This window comes from Macrobrachium rosenbergii, chromosome 2 (assembly GCF_040412425.1).
Source record: "Macrobrachium rosenbergii isolate ZJJX-2024 chromosome 2, ASM4041242v1, whole genome shotgun sequence".
NCBI lineage: Eukaryota > Metazoa > Arthropoda > Malacostraca > Decapoda > Palaemonidae > Macrobrachium > Macrobrachium rosenbergii.
Window position 1 is genome coordinate 81,211,926 of NC_089742.1, and position 12,906 is coordinate 81,224,831.

The window sequence follows — 12,906 nt, forward strand, 5'->3', positions numbered from 1 at the left end:
AATGCTCCAAGTAGTTCCAGCCGAGGCAAGGTAACCCGCTTGATAGGAGCCACTTTAGTTCTAGCAATAACAAATGATACATGAAATTCCTTATCAGATTTAGGTACGTAGATACACACAGCTACCGTAACCTTTCTCTGATACATCACTGAAGGCATGTACTTCCAAACCTTGTATAGAATTCAAAGATAAACCTGGAAAATTACCATCTGTTAACTTCAAAATTTTTAACAACCTCAACATTATAAATCCATTCCTGGAACTTTAGTTGCACATTGTGAGGTAAAACAAATAAAAAATAATTAAAAAATAAACAAAGATAAATAAGTAAAAATAAATTAAGATGAAAAAATAGATAATAAAATAATAAATAAAGTACGTAAGTCCTAGGCGCCATATCTCTTGAAACAACACTTTCGCATACATGGTGAAAGGACTTATTAAGCCAAGTGGATCAAATAATCTAGCAATCAAACTTAACAAATTTCTTTGTGTAATTAAACTCAAAATTACTACCTAAGTTGAGACCTTTAAATGAAACATCATCTGAGAAGTTCCAATACATTCCTAACAATTTTGTTACATCCTCAAGCTCAGGTTCAAAGTACTGATAATGCTGGTTAATCAAAAAATCATTGTTAGTGTGCCACTTGGATAAAGTCATACCAGCATCTAAGAATTTACTCTGAGCTTCGCTAAACATTCTACTGGCTTCTTCAACTGTATCTACACCGGAGAGCCAATCATCTACATACAAATTCTCTTTAAGCTCTTGTGCTGTAACTGAATTATTGTATAACTCTAAATGATATTTAATAGTAGCATTCAGTAAAAATGGACTGCTGATGTTCCCAAAGGGCACTCTAACAAATTTCGTAACACGTACTATATTACCACACTGCCACAAAAAACGATGTACATCCTGATCGGGGCGTTGTACACCAATCTGCAAAAGGGCCTTTACAGTGTCTCCTGTCAAAGCAATATTCCATCTTCTAAACCTTAATAAAACTTCAACAAGATCAGGAATTAAAGAAGGACCAGATTCCACACAACCATTTAAAGAAATACCATCAGGTCCTTTTGCTGAAGCATCAAACACAGACCAAACCTTTGAGGAAATGTTGTCTTTAATTACAGGTCTATGTGGCGTATAATAAATGGGATAAGGACTTTCCAATTAAGAAAAGGGGACCTCAACAATAATACTATCCTACTCATAACTCATCAGTACCTTGTCATACTCCTTTTTTCAGATCAGGGTTTTTCTCAAATTTATGATTGAGTGCAGCTAATCTCATCCGAGCATTATTCTCATTATATCAAGTAAACTCAGTTTAGCACCTTCATTTTTCCAAGGCAAAACAACATCATACCTGCCATTAACATACTCAATTGTACCTTCAAAGGTATCTAACACTGGATCTTTGGGAGGGTTATCCTTCTCTACATTAATACCAACACTTTCTAAACTCCAAAATTTATGTAAATCAGACTCATTAACATTATTAGCTATAACATTATTAGCTATATTAATACACAACAGTTGGTGAGATATACTCTCCTCATGGGCCCTCAGACATGAGCCAGACAAAATATAACCAAACACTGCTTTAATAAATCTCCAATAATAATCTACACCAATCAAAATATCCGAAGTCAGATCGCGGTCATGACCATAGTCCTCTGCTAACTTTAAATGTGAAAAGGACTGGAAAATATCATCAGGTACCTTTTGACATCTCAAAGGGGCAAATGGACATTACCTCAACTGCAAGTATAGAAAGGTTATTACTCTGAGTGTCGATTAAATTCACATCATACACATTCTGTTCTCTCATGTTTTTTGATTTCCCATCACCAAAGGCTGAATATGAAGTGTACTTAGATGTAACCCACTTGGGTTTAATTCTTCTAACAAAGATGTGACTTACATAGGTGGTATCTGCTCCTAAATCAAACATTACAACAGCCTCAACACATTTTCCACCACCAGTAAGAACTTTAACTATAGCTTTCTGCAGTACAGTACTCTTCAGTCTTTGGTCATGAGAAATGCCAACATATTTAACAGTCCCAGTACTGATAGCATCACTTTATTATACATTAGCCTGATCATTTAACCTATTACTGGTATTTTGTTTAATTGGAAATTTACTAGTTTCACAACTGGATATACCGTAATTACAAAATAACACCCTATGAAAGCCAGTACACTGAGTAGCCTACATTTTATTTTTATTTTGCAATCTCTGGAAAGATGTCCCTTACGGAGACATTTAAAACATAGTTCTGACTGATGAATTTTGAGTTTACAATTACGGCTGTCTAACCATAATATCTGCCAGCACTGCTCAAAAGGGTGGCGCTTCTGACAAAACGCACACCTTTGGGGGACCTTCCCCAGATGACGCCTGCAGGGCTAAAGCTGAACTAACCTTTTTCCTCTCGGCCTCTTGCCGCACATTCTTCTCCATGGATAACTCCTTAAAGGTTTCAGACCTTTCATGACGCTGGATCTCCTTCTGAAGAAACTTCAGAAGCCACTCTAAATCACTTTCATGGCCTGCACTTTCCCTGGACCATTCCAACCGCATATCTAGAGGAATTCGAGACAGGATGACTGGAGTCAACACCACACCATACTGGTCACCACTGATGCCAAGGGCTTCTAAACTTCTCACATGCCTCAACAGCTGGTCTTGTAACTTCCACAAAGACTCGACATAAGCTCCCTTACTTCTGGGTCCAAAGGAAACATTCAGTAAACCTTGAACATGAGCAAAACTTATTCTTTCTGGATGACCAAATCTTTCTTTCAACAGCTCACAGGCTACCTTATAGTTAGCAGAAGTAAGTGCTAAACCCTGAATAATGATTGCAAGTAACAAAACTTGCTAATAACTGGCAGCTCACTCTGGTCAGCTAAAGCAACAAGCCTTTCCCAAAATGACTGCCACTCGGTCAAATCACCAGAATACTTGGGAAGTTCTAATCTGGGTAACTTCACTTCTGATTTATCTTTACTAGAAAAAGATGCATTGTCAGCCTCAGTACTAACACCTTTCAAACGTTTGGCTGCTTCAGACCTAACCTGTCTGGCACTCATATGAAATCTATTGGTTTCATCTATGTCTGCCTCTAAATCAGCAAGGTCTCTTTCTAATTCCACTGCTGCTTGAAGATCATCTAAAACTGCTAGTCTTTTATCAAAAACACTAACTGCATTCTCTAAGAGTTCGCTATCAAAAGCATTATCTCTTAACAAATCCTGCAACTCATTAACTGACCGAGTCAACCAACCTTTGGCAGCCGACTGTCTCCTCAATAATTCCTCTATTGTTGCCATAACTACGTGTTTCACTGCTTAAACTTATTTATATCTTCTAAAGGTACTTGTTCCCGGGTCTGGGCACCAAAATGTAGATCCTGAGGCAACTTCAAGGCTAATATGAAGACAGTCAGGTTCATAAATGAGAGGCAGCCATCTCAAATCAAACTCTGTTTATTACTATCAAGATCACAGACACAAAATGCAGTGTTGGAAAATAAGTACTTCTTTGCTTATACATTACATAAACTTCATAATGGCCTAAACAAGATGTTTATTTTAATCTCTTCTCTCAAAGGTTTACAACACAAATACAGGAAGATAGATATATATATATATATATATATATATATATATATATATATATATATATATATATATATATAAACAAACAAAGTACATATAGGAGAAAACATGTAAGTAATAGGTAGGGAGTAACTAAACAAACTAACGAAGACTCAAAGACTACACTTATATTCTTGACAGTTACATCACCCATCATAAAAGTAAACAGATATATCAATAAATAACTGCCATACACATTGTTGATAAATCGCCTCTAAGTACTTCCTATTAGAAGAGTGCCTTCGTAAAGTCTCCCGGAAGTTTCCTTTCCTCCGTAATCCTTACTACTCTTTTCCTTGTCTCCTCTATCCAGTTATAAATGATCAAGAGTCTTTGGAAAAATGAAGGGGAGGCACCGTTCCCCTGAACAGGAATAGATTATTTCACTGTCATTCATACTCCTCGTCAATCATTCCCTTCACGGCTTTACTCGGGGTTGTTTTTAAAAAATTCTCTCTCTCTCTCTCTCTCTCTCTCTCTCTCTCTCTCTCTCTCTCTCTCTCTCTCTCTCTCTCTCTCTCTCGGTGATAATTTTCCAGTTGGTTCCATTCTTTGTGACATCTTAAAAACAGTGAAAGGGGTACTCCAGTATTTCTGGACAACGTAAATGAGATTTTTACTCTATCATAAGAAAACATTTCATTAAATATTAGGATTCGAAACATATGCTTACGGTACTTCGTACTCAACCAAGAACGATAAAAGTCATTGCTTGTACTTTCTCATCGTTGACAGTTTAGTGCATATGGGAGCAACCTTTTAGCAACTTGGAACCACATCAAAATTTTTTTAAGTGACCTCGACCCGCATGATATTTTAGGTAAATTCGTATGCGTCAGGTATTATGCCAAATAATGCTTGGTTCTCTAACTACTAATATATATATAATACATTTTCTGAGATCTGCGGGTATTGAAAAAAAAGACTAAAAAATGTCAAAAGAATTTTATTAATATCCCTAAAGAGAATTTTATAATACAGATACTGGAGCTAGAGAGAAAGTTTCTTGGCAGTATCTTTAATGGTTTCAATGTTATTATGATAACATCCAAATAATAAACCAACATTGTAACATTGCTATAAACACTTCTCTTAGTTTCTCGGCCAGTAAATATTTTCTATACATACTTAGGACAAAAGCATAATGAATATCGAAGTTTCCCAGCAGCATAAATGATCACAGATGTGCCGGATTCTAATCGTAGACTGGAATCACATGGGTGGGATATGGGAGAAACGGTTGTTTGTTATATCCACAAAGAAAACTAAAAAGGAATTTAAGGCGGTTTTCTCTCCTCTTAATATACAAATCTACTGTAGCAGCGGCATTTGGTAAGAGCTAATGAACACCAGCCTGACTGAAATTATAATTTCAAAATTTTTAACAAAGCAATATTTTACGCCTGTATATAGTAAAATACAACTGACCTGCCACAAATAGGCACGTCTCGGGCCCTAAGTCGCCCTTACATGCTTTAATATGTAACAAACCACACATACGCACACACACACACCATATATATAATATATATATATATATATATATATATATATATATATATATATATATATATATATATATATATATATATATTATATATTTGCATCCAGGCATGGTGCAGCCTCTGTTAATTATGTATCGAGGGGTGGGATTGGGTTGTTAGGGTTTACTATGTAAGTTTAGCGGTATGTACATCGTAGATTGGCACTAGAGCCTCGATGGCTCAGTCGGTTACAGCAGCAGCCGGATATGTAGAGGTCTGTGGCGCGGGTTCAAATATACCGGCTGGTATAGAGGCAGACACTTTGCTATCCGTATAGACATCCCGGGATTATATATGTAATCAACGGATAGGTTTGCTTTAAAAAGCAAATGGATGTTACAGACTCAATACACACACAAAAACAAAGCCACTACAACACCTTCTAAAAACATAACAAACATCTCACACGTCTCGAACTCTCGCCATACCCGCGCAATAATTCTCGCTGCTGGGAAGAAATGGGTCGGGTATGATACATGAAACATACATACCGGGGTCTACAGCGATGTCAGGCAGGGCATTTGATCGAGGCATGGTGCAGCCTCAAAGCCAAATCAAAAGTCCTTCAAAGGGAAGGCATCGTGGTTACCCCATACAAAAATGGGAATAAAAGCACGTTAAAAGAAGAAGAAGACATCGTAGATTGGCACTGTTCGTCAGCCCAAGCTGCATTGCTTCCTGTATGTTACTTTTATCTTTTCCCTATGATCTCGTCCTAACAAGCTACCCAACCTCTTAATAACTTTATCTTGCTCCACTTATCACCTCTTAAGGTTGAAACAAATCCTTCAGCATTTTTATTTTTATAAGAATAATAGGCTTTGCAATGTAGCCTATAGAATTTCAAATGAATATGGGAACTTCGGTAATGTACTGTTCAGAGCAGCCTGCAAGTTGCAGCGTTACTTTAAGTTCACAGACTCTTGTTGTGACTGTTCTTATCACATCACATAGAGATAAAGCATTGGCGCCATTCCAGAGTGAGAATGCATTGCGGCATAGCACAAGAAACCCAGATTTAGCTTCAAGTGTCTCTTCATATAAACGGTCGATTTTCACGTATGACCACGCAAGCGCTCTAGCGCGCTGATACGAGTGAGCATTGCTTTAAACTACGATCGGTTTTGTTACAGATCCTAGCGAAAGAAACCTTCACGACCCTATTCAATTATATCTGCAATGGATGAAATGAAAACGAAAAGTTTTGATTGGATTTTCAAGAAGAGGAAGTTCTTTTCATCCCAAATGTATGACGGTTTTCCACCCCAAAATTTTCCTCATTTCAAGCATTCATTAGCATATATTTTTTCGCTAACGAACTGCCTCGTTCTCTTGAAATAGAATGCAAAACCCTTTTTTTCGCCGTCGCTTCCTTTCTTCATTTACCAAGATGGCGAAAGCGCTGAGTAATGTGTCGAAAAATTTTGCCTCGTCGGAAGCTCACTTTAGATCATTATCTGCTCCATTAACCCCGTCCGCGTACCCACCCGTGCGTATGATGAGTAACTTCTTCGCTTATAATCCGGATATTATTCGTACAATAAAACGGTGTTATTGGTATTAACACCTACCGATAGTGTATGGCTTCAAAAATACCGTTTTTAAATTTCATGGAAAACATAGTGAACTCAGAGAAGCTGCATTTTCAGTTCACTACCTACTGTAAGTGGTAAAAAAAAAAAAAGGAATAAATACTGATTTCCACATTTTCCTTTGCCTTCTGTTCACTGTTTCTCTTCCTGGACATTCTTAAATCTTTTCACCTCATTCATTTTGGGCACTTTATTTTGAATTCCATTCAGCGAAACCAAGGAAACAGTATTACCACCAACAAACTGAAAAGCAATAAGTTTTGTGAAAGATGTAAGAGTCATTTGTGCATCTGTTACAAAATGAAAAGAAATGTGCATCCGACTCTATTCCTGCTGATGTTCAAAACTTCACACACTGTGGATGAACCTTTTGTTTCACACAACCTATTTTGCAATAAGAACTACCCTGTCAATTTGGCTAAGTAATACGCACAACGATGATATCCCAAAAATAAGCAAGTAAAGTCATACATTTTTCAAAATTATATTTGATCATGGGTAAACATAGCATTAAAAAGTTTAAAAAAGGAAATATTAATTCATCAGGTAACTACATTTGCGTCTGCGAAATTGTACACGATACTGTCATAAATTACAGATTCACATAACCTTAAAATGGAAAATGTTTCGACGGTAATGAATGCGGAAAAAATGTCAGGTCACTATTTTAATCTTTTTAAGCCATTCCTCAGTAACAAATGTGGAAAAAATAGTATTAGCATTTCTAAAGATGGTTGAGGGGGTATTTCAAATTATTCGGAAAATAGTTTGGAACTACTCTTTTATACTAAATTTTCTTGGGTGTTTTTTCTTAATTTCTGTTATACAGTGTGTGGTAAGCGACATTATCCGACTCATATTTCAATGCAAGTTGTGCTTTTTCTCTTTTTCGAAAATTTTTAAAATCACATTAAAGATTCACTGTTTTCTTGTGTCAGATCTCAATATGCTCTCCATCTTCAATGAAACTATTGCTAGAGTTGTTTGCAAGTTTGAAATCAGAAGCAACATTAAAACATCTTAGTTTGGACTTGTGTTGGACGCTGACAGCCGCTTTGTGATGGATAGCCCTGTCGCCTTTAAATTCGTAGTCAACGTAAAAGCATCTCGGTACAAACCTAGACCTAACTCTATTCTTTAGGTCTTGGTATAAACTGTGTCGATCGCAGAGTGGCTGTAGACTTAAGCAGCTCTCTAGAAAACGGAGGATTCGTAGAAAAGCATCTGACCTATGAAATTTGTTAACGTTTACTTTTGTGATATGCGAAATTGGTGTTAATTTTCTTTTATTTGGATTCTTGTTTTTTTCAATTAAGCTAGACTGTACTCGCTTACGAGTATATATCAAAATGTAGTTCCTTTTTTATCTAGCTGTCAGCTTGAGAGTGAATGAATGGATCAATATAGTAGGAGTTTTTGATTATCCCTTCAAGGCTTCTTCGGACAAGAAGTTCTGGAAATATTCGAAGTTTTGCCCCTTAGACTTTGCCACATTTTAGTGTGGGGATGGGGCTCTTAAACCCCTGGAGTTACTTCCCAGGTTAGAGTCCAAGAGTCCTATATATTGTTACTTATTAATTTAGGGTAAGTCTTGTGGAACTTTCCACTTTTAGTAAAATTTATTAGACCAGATAAATAGGAAAGGGTATCATAGCCGGAACTGGGGTTTATATCTGAAGCTAAAGTGGTAGTTGTGCCATGATCATCAGCTACTCGACGGTAGTTGAATAATACCATTGATATCCTGTGGGATATCAGTGGGATTATTCACATTGATACCTCAAGGATGGAACTATCCTTCAGAGTTGGTCCATGCACGCCGAGTCGGTTGAGCTTTAGACCGTCATTCGATGGGCCGGAGTTCAATTCCCGCCGCCAGCTGATGAAGAGTTAGAGGAATTTATTTCTGGTGATAGAAATTCATTTCTCACTATAATGTGGTTCGGATTCCACAATAAGCTGTAGGTCCCGTTGCTAAGTAACCAATTGGTTCTTAGCCACGTAAAATAAGTCTAATCCTTCGGGCCAGCCCTAGGAGAGCTGTTAATCAGCTCAGTGGTCTGGTAAAACTAGGGTATACTTATTACTCCAGAGGTGGTCTGGATCTGGGGATAGGACACTCGGCATTCTTCCTGATTTGCCCATTAATGTGATTAGGATGGGGATGATTGTATTGATGTAATACTCTGTCCCATCAAGCCCTACACTTGAGCAACCCTAATTGTGTTTGTGCCCTCCTCTGTGGGGTAGGGTAGGGAGTTGACATCTGGGAGTCAGCTCTTACTGGTGACATTGGCAAAAAAAAAATCAACTTCATGGGAGGTTGATGATGTCTTTTCAAGATTTTCAGGTTTATTTATTTTTTTCTTCTCCCTTTCTTAAATGATTAATTCTAATGACTCCGGTACCCCTAGATAACCCTTTGGCACAGATGGCGAAACTTGGCAAAAACGCCAATGCAATTCCACTTGCTTTGGACTACAGTATAGACAGTATGCAAATTATCGTAAAAGTGAGGTAATTCAGGACGCTTGTGATAATAATAACAATAATAATAATAAGAAGAAGCAAAAAATTATAAACCACAGAATATGGCTAACACTGAAAAACTGAAGATTATTTGTTTAATGGAATGCATTTAGAGATTGATTATGTGATGCTGCATGAGACATTTGAACTTTATCGGACGATTGTCGAAATAAGAATGAATTTTTACAAGCTATCTATAACAAGTGATCCTGCGCCAGTCATGACTGCCTTATCGATTTTGAGTGGGGAATACTAGATTGGTGGCATACAGGTGATCATGTGCCAATTATCAACAACACCAATTAATTCCGCGCATTGAGAGATCACCACAATGGTTGCTTGAAAAGCAGAGTGGAAGAAATCCAGAAGTTAAGTGTAACAGAATGCAGTCCAGTTGAATTTCAAAATGTACCTGATGTTACCGACTTTCTTATGGGATTTTTCACGAAAACAAATGGAAATTGTCAAGAAGAAACTTCAACTGGCAGTAGAGAAAATTTATCCACTGGACAAAACTGTATGGCTTTAAGTTTTCCTCCAGTAAAATTTGTTATAGTGCACTTTGTCGTGTTTATGGAATACATCCAGACCCAATATACATCAAAGGCCAGCTAATTCCATGTGTAGAAGTAACCCGGTTCTTAGGGTTAATTTGACCACCGAATGACATGGCTTCCTCATTAGAAAGACATAAAAGTTAGATGTCTAGATGCCTTGAATAAATTGAAAGTACTGGGCCACACATAATAGGGTGCTGATCTCAAAATGCTTTTAGAATTATTTCATGAGCCACACCAAGTCGTTTAAAAGTTTTGGTTTAGACTCTGTACACCATGCTGGAATTAGGTTGGCCACAGGAGCTTTTAGAACCTCACCTATTCCAAGTCTTCTACTGGTTAATCTACTGCTGATCACTGAATTGAGCTAGAGTTAGTTCAGGACAAGGCATGGGGGCGAGTTGTGGGCTGCTTTTGGTAGGTTTGGCTTAACAAAAAGGGCTTTATTAGGAGAATGAAAAGTGAAAATCCGGAAAAATAAAAAAAGAGAGGAAAAGGACTGGCCAGAGGACTAATTGCTTCTGACGTACCTTGAAGCCTGTGGATGTGAGCGCTCAACATGCAGGATTTGGCAGTCCATCGCTTCTTAGCCTCTCCAGGGGAGGAAAAGGAGTGGAGTGGGATGCAACTTTCCATGTCACGATCTGGGTTCCGAATGCGTTGTTTACGACTGGCGAGACGCTCCTCTTGCAGTGCTTGCTTCCGTCGGCGGAGGTCAGTCATCTGCAAAATAGTCTGAGCCAGCAAAAAAGGGTGTAGGAAAATAGGTCTTAGGGTTATGTACTTAAAGGTTAAGTTCCTAGTCTACCACACAGCCTGGGTTCGCCTCTATACCCCAACGGACGGGCATCAACTACTGAACACGTGAGGGGCGAGGGGTAGCGTCAAAGGGCATGCTATTGTCCTACCTGAGTTCAAAATAGGCCGCTCCCTTCTTTCCCGCCAGTAAATCTAGCCTACCAGTTAACTGAGAAGTGTTTTGGTTCAGAAATTCGAATTATTATTTGGCTGGCTAAGAGCGAGGAATAAAAATACGTGAAAATATATATATGTATATCCATTTGTATATATATATGCATATTTATACATATATATGTATATGTGAGAGAGGTGAGAAATAATGAGCAGGAAGACAAGTACTGCTGGTTTATTGATGAAGCGACCCGCTTATAAAGCAGCATGCGGACGTCTGCTTATAACTCAGAGACCACGGGTACAAAAATTTACAGGTGACCTGAGGTCAAACTATTTCTCTACAAAAAACAGGACAGGTACATACAGAAAACATAATGATTAACAATGACTGGTTAGACATAAATATACTCTGTTACATATACATGGTGCAAGGTCAAATGAACAGATAATAAATATACAATTCATAATAACGATAATAATATTGTGTCCGACCGACCCTAGCTCGCACGTGAAGGCACCGCAGAAAACGGGATGTTCATTACAGAGAACACGTTGAGCGGGGACTTTACAATACTCCCTCCCCCAAGACGTAGGTAATGTCTGATCAAACCAGGTATCTGCTGGGGCGGCGGTGGGGCCCTCGCTTTCTCAATGCCAGCTGAAGGGGGTGGTCGTCTTCTTCGGTGCCCTCTGGAGGGGTGTGTTGGGGTGCCCTCCTGTCTGGTCCCTGGGTTTTCTGGGGGCGCCCACAATGTTTTCCTGCGGATGGGCCCGGCTGGGGGGTTGCTATCACCTGCAGGGGGATTTGGGAATTGCCCCCGACGACTTCCTCTAGAAATGCAGGCTTGAGGCCGTCTATCGACAATTGTTAGAAGGTATCTTGCTCCTCCTGATGGGGGAAGAGGACCAACTACGTCAACATGGGTTTGTCCGAAACGTCTCCTCGGCTGTGGAAAATTGCCCACCCCAGACTCGGTGTGCTGTCCTACTTTGCTGGTCTGACATTGTATGCACTGCCTTGCCCAGGCTGTCGTGTCCTTCCGTATGCTGTGCCAGACGAACTTCTCCATCAGCAGTCTGGCCGTCATCCTTCCGGAGGGGTGGGACAGTCCGTGGATGACGTCAAAGACTACCCGATGACGGGAGGCGGGCACCAGGGGGCGGGGGCGGCCAGTGCTCACTTTGCTCAGCAGTGTTGACCCTCCATGGCCGAGGGGTACGTCCTTCCACTTCAGCGACGTGACGGCTGTGTGGTGAGCTGGGGTCTCTGGGTCGGCAGCTTGTTCGCGGGCAAGGTCATTGTAGTCGATCCCGAGCTGCACTGCGTCGATTTCGATCCTCGAGAGGCGTCGACTACTGGATTCTTCTTGCCGGGGAGGTACTTGATGGTGCAGGTGAATTTCGCGATGGCCGCAAGGTGCCACTGCTGCCTGGAGGACCATGCATCCCCCAGCTTTGTGAAGGCGTGGACCAGCGGCTGGTGGTCTGTCCTAAACGTAAAAGGCCTACCCTCCAGGAGGAACTTGAAGTGGCGTACCACCTAGTACACTGCGAAGAGTTCCCTGTCGAAGGTGCTGTAGCAGGATTTAGTAGGGCTGAGTTTCCTGCTGAAGAAGGCGATGGGCTGAGGGGTTCCGTTGATGACTTGTTCCAGGGCGGCCCCGCAGGCGACATTGCTGGCGTCCGTCATCAGCTGGAGGGGAGCGCTGGGGTCCTGGTGGGCCAAAGCTGTTGCCTTGGCAAGGGCGGCCTTTATCAGGGAGAAGGCCTTCTGTTGGCCAGGGCCCCACTCTAAGGTCTTTGGACGACCCTTGAGGACCTCTGTCAGGGGGGCCATGGTGTGTGCGATCCCCGGGATGAATCTCCTGTAGTAGTTGACCATTCCAAGGAATTCTTGTACAGTCCTGATGGAGGTAGGAGTAGCGAACCTGACGACGGCCTCGACCTTCGACGACACTGGGCGGACACCTCCTGGGGATATCTCATGGCCTAAGAATTCCACCTTCTCGACGCCGAAGGTGCACTTGTCGAACCTGACGACGGAGCCACTCTCCTGCAGGCGCTGCAGGACCTTTTGGATGTGCCGTAGATGT

At 40.3% G+C, this 12,906-nt stretch overlaps 1 protein-coding gene across 1 annotated transcript; it reads right to left on the reverse strand.

The window, feature by feature from the left end:
- Positions 1-463: 463 nt before the first annotated feature.
- On the reverse strand, positions 464-3,349 carry LOC136843408 (uncharacterized). Its single transcript, XM_067111790.1, has 5 exons — positions 2,917-3,349; positions 2,388-2,770; positions 1,767-2,018; positions 1,377-1,693; positions 464-1,142 (listed from the first exon to the last, which is right to left on the reverse strand). The coding sequence occupies exons 1-5, from the start codon at positions 3,347-3,349 to the stop codon at positions 464-466; spliced, it is 2,064 nt and encodes a 687-aa protein (XP_066967891.1).
- Between the last annotated feature and the right edge of the window lie 9,557 nt (positions 3,350-12,906).